General features: G+C 37.3%; 1 protein-coding gene across 1 annotated transcript; it reads left to right on the forward strand.

Annotated features, from left to right (window-relative positions):
* The first annotated feature begins 1,498 nt into the window (after positions 1–1,498).
* On the forward strand, positions 1,499–3,652 carry LOC112323399 (receptor-like protein 9DC3). The gene is made up of 2 exons (XM_024581455.2): positions 1,499–3,288; positions 3,395–3,652. Exon 1 carries the CDS (start codon positions 1,704–1,706, stop codon positions 3,264–3,266), a length of 1,563 nt encoding a protein of 520 aa, XP_024437223.2. The 5' UTR covers positions 1,499–1,703; the 3' UTR covers positions 3,267–3,288; positions 3,395–3,652.
* Positions 3,653–3,975: the final 323 nt, after the last annotated feature.

Raw genomic sequence — 3,975 nt, forward strand, 5'->3', positions numbered from 1 at the left:
AAATAACTATTTAATCCTTGTAGGAAATCAAAATTTGTCAAAATACTACATAATTGTATCCCTATTCTTATTCTCGTTAATAAGGTGTCTGTTAGGCACTACGGTAAGTTTTTTTTTTTTTACCTAAAATTAAATTTTTTTATGAATTTTTTATAATTTTGATATTCTGATTTTTAAACTGTTATACATTACCGGGCGCACACAAAAAGTACTTTAGGGCCACGAGAAACGAGATATTAAGTGCAAAGTCATTGCTTTGCGTAATTATTACTTTGCCAAGAAACAACAATTCAGTTTGCACAATTTGAAGTCAACAAGGAATATATATCTTGTTTAATATACTTTGCCGCGTTTCCAACACTCACTCACTCACTCACTCACTCTTGTTGTTTCTTGAGATTTGATTTCGTCTTTACATGTTTTACACATCCTATGTCAGTCTGTATACAATCTAAGATTACTTTGTCTATAAATAATGTCCTTCTTCATTCCTCATCTCTCCCAATATACTGTAAGGCCAGCCAAACATGGGGTTTTCACCACTGTCCCTCTCCCAATCTCTCTCTTTCTTTCTGTTTCTCTTCCATTTCCATTCAACAATTTCTTCATCTCATTTCTGTGCTCCTGACCAAAGTCTTTCTTTGCTCCAATTCAAAGAGTCCTTTTCCATTAATAGCTCTGCTTCAGATCGTTGCCAGCATCCCAAGACAGAGTCGTGGAAAGAGGGTACAGACTGCTGCTCGTGGGATGGGGTCACTTGTGACATGAAAACAGGGCATGTAACTGGACTAGACCTCCCTTGCAGCATGCTTTATGGCACCCTCCATTCCAATAGCACCCTCTTCTCCCTGCATCATCTTCAAAAGCTCGACCTCTCTGACAATAATTTCAACTTCTCCCATATTTCTTCTCGATTTGGCCAGTTCTCCAATCTGACACTTCTTAACCTAAATTACTCAGTCTTTGCAGGTCAAGTTCCGTCGGAAATCTCTCATCTCTCCAAATTGGTTTCACTTGATCTCTCTCAGAATGACGATCTGAGTCTAGAACCAATTTCTTTTGACAAGCTTGTTCGAAACCTAACCAAGCTTAGAGAACTCAATTTGGCTTCTGTAAATATGTCTTTGGTTGCACCTAATTCCTTGACGAATCTGTCCTCTTCCTTTTCATCTCTTTCCCTCGGTGGTTGTGGATTGCAGGGGAAGTTCCCGGGTAACATCTTTCTCCTCCCAAACCTTCAATCACTGGATCTGTCATACAACGAAGGCCTCACTGGCTCTTTTCCTTCGTCCAATTTGAGTAATGTCCTCTCTCAGTTGGGTCTTTCTAATACAAGAATTTCAGTTTATTTAGAAAACGACTTAATCAGTAATCTAAAGTTATTAGAATATATGTCTCTTCGTAATAGTAACATTATAAGATCAGATCTACCTCTACTGGGTAATCTCACACAGCTCATCAATTTAGACCTCTCAAATAACAATTTTAGTGGTCAGATCCCATCATTACTTGATAATCTCACACATCTCACATTTTTAGACCTCTCAAGTAACAATTTTAGCGGTCAGATCCCATCATCACTGGGTAATCTCACACATCTCACATTTTTAGACCTCTCAAGTAATAATTTAAACGGTCAGATTCCATCATCACTTGGAAAACATGTACAGCTTCGTTACTTGTATCTCTCTTCCAATAAATTTATGGGTCAAGTTCCAGATTTAGGTAGACTAGTCAATCTTTCATATTTAGATTTATCCAATAATCAACTAGTAAGTCCTATCCATTCTCAATTAAATACCCTTTCAAATCTAGGGAGTCTAAGATTATATGGTAACTTGTTCAATGGAACAATACCATCCTTTTTGTTTGCTCTTCCTTCTTTATATTATCTTGACCTTCATAACAATAATTTCATAGGCAATATAAGTGAACTCCAAGACGATTCATTGGAATACCTTGATTTGAGCAATAACCACTTGCGTGGTCCAATCCCAAGTTCGATTTTCAAACAAGAGAACTTGACAACCCTTATTCTTGCGTCCAATAGTAATTTGACAGGTGAGATTTCTTCTTCTATTTGCAAGCTGAGATTCCTTCGGGTCCTGGACTTGTCCACCAACAGCTTGAGTGGTTCTATGCCACAATGTTTGGGGAACTTCAGCAGCATGCTCTCCGTATTGCATCTAGGCATGAACAATCTTCAAGGCACCATCCCTTCAACATTTTCAAAGGATAATAGCTTGGAATATCTCAACCTCAATGGAAATGAAATAGAAGGGAAAATATCATCGTCTATCATCAACTGCACAATGTTGCAAGTTCTTGATCTTGGCAACAATAAGATTGAGGATACATTTCCTTACTTTCTAGAAACGCTTCCAAAGCTCCAAATTCTTGTCCTAAAATCCAATAAACTCCAAGGTTTTGGGAAGGGTCCGGCTGCATATAATTCCTTCTCTAAATTACGGATTCTTGACATCTCTGACAACAATTTTAGTGGGCCATTGCCAACTGGGTATTTCAATAGTCTTGAAGCAATGATGGCCTCGGATCAAATCATGATTTACATGGGGACAACAAATTACACTGGCTATGTCTATTCCATAGAAATGACATGGAAAGGTGTAGAAATTGAGTTTACGAAGATCCGAAGTACTATCAGAGTACTTGATTTGTCAAATAACAATTTCACCGGAGAGATTCCAAAAATGATCGGAAAGCTTAAAGCACTCCAACAGCTCAACCTCTCTCATAATTCCCTTACAGGTCAAATCCAATCATCATTAGGAAATTTGACCAATTTGGAATCATTAGATCTATCTTCAAATTTGCTTACCGGAAGGATTCCAACGCAGCTGGGGGGTCTAACATTTCTTGCAATCCTAAACCTTTCACATAACCAGCTAGAGGGGCGTATACCAAGTGGAGAGCAGTTCAACACCTTTACTGCAACCTCATTTGAAGGAAACTTGGGTTTATGTGGATTTCAAGTACTAAAAGAATGCTACGGTGATGAGGCACCATCATTACCGCCATCAAGCTTTGATGAAGGAGATGATTCAACACTGTTTGGAGGAGGATTTGGATGGAAAGCTGTGACAATGGGGTATGGATGCGGGTTTGTGTTTGGAGTTGCAACGGGATACATCGTGTTTAGAACAAGAAAACCTTCATGGTTTTTTAGGATGGTTGAAGATATATGGAATCTCAAGAGCAAGAAAACAAAGAAGAATGTTGGCAGATGTGGTGCTGGAAGAAACTAGATAATGCAATTGATATTTTCAAGTAAGTTATGCGAGCATTTGAGTTTTCAAATTTTATGTTCACAGTTTATGTAGGCTATCTTTTCTCTACAATTTATTTGATCAGTCTTACCTTTCTAATTTTACAGTACAAACAAGATATCAAGTGGATTTGACATTTAAACAACACTAGAGTGGCAGATTCATGGTATTGGATTCCCTTTACAAACAAGATATCAAATGGTTTGGGTGTTGCTTCTGCGAAAAAGATTCCATGTATGTAATAGGTCAAGCAAGCAATAGCTTGTGTTAACTATAAAATCATTTATGTTTTATTGAGTTATGAACATTTCCTTATTCTTGATCACTTAATTGAGTCTCCCTTTCTGGGAGTATTTTGAGATTTATAGTGTTATGAACAAATTGCTCTACAAACCAGCGAGTAACTTGACAAATTCAGTTCTCACAACAGCAGCAATATTTGCAAGCAAAATAAAGTAATTCTGATAACTTTTAACTCATAAATAACTATTAAAAGTGTAACAAACCCATCTCAACAGGTACAAACAATGTTCCACAACTCTTACACAGAGCCAAAATCATCAACAAAATCAGTCAACATTGGTGATTGGCAAGTTTATATCTAAAGCAAAAGAAAAGCTTTCCATTCATGCACTGAAATTCCATTCGGCTCAAGCAGCAATTACTCCCCCATTTATCATTCTTTTAA

Source organism: Populus trichocarpa, chromosome 11, assembly GCF_000002775.5.
Source record: "Populus trichocarpa isolate Nisqually-1 chromosome 11, P.trichocarpa_v4.1, whole genome shotgun sequence".
Classification (NCBI taxonomy): domain Eukaryota; kingdom Viridiplantae; phylum Streptophyta; class Magnoliopsida; order Malpighiales; family Salicaceae; genus Populus; species Populus trichocarpa.

Coding starts and splice junctions, on each gene's coding strand:
- LOC112323399 (XM_024581455.2), top strand. CDS start 1,704: ATGGGTCAAGTTCCAGATTTAGGTAGACTAGTCAATCTTTCATATTTA.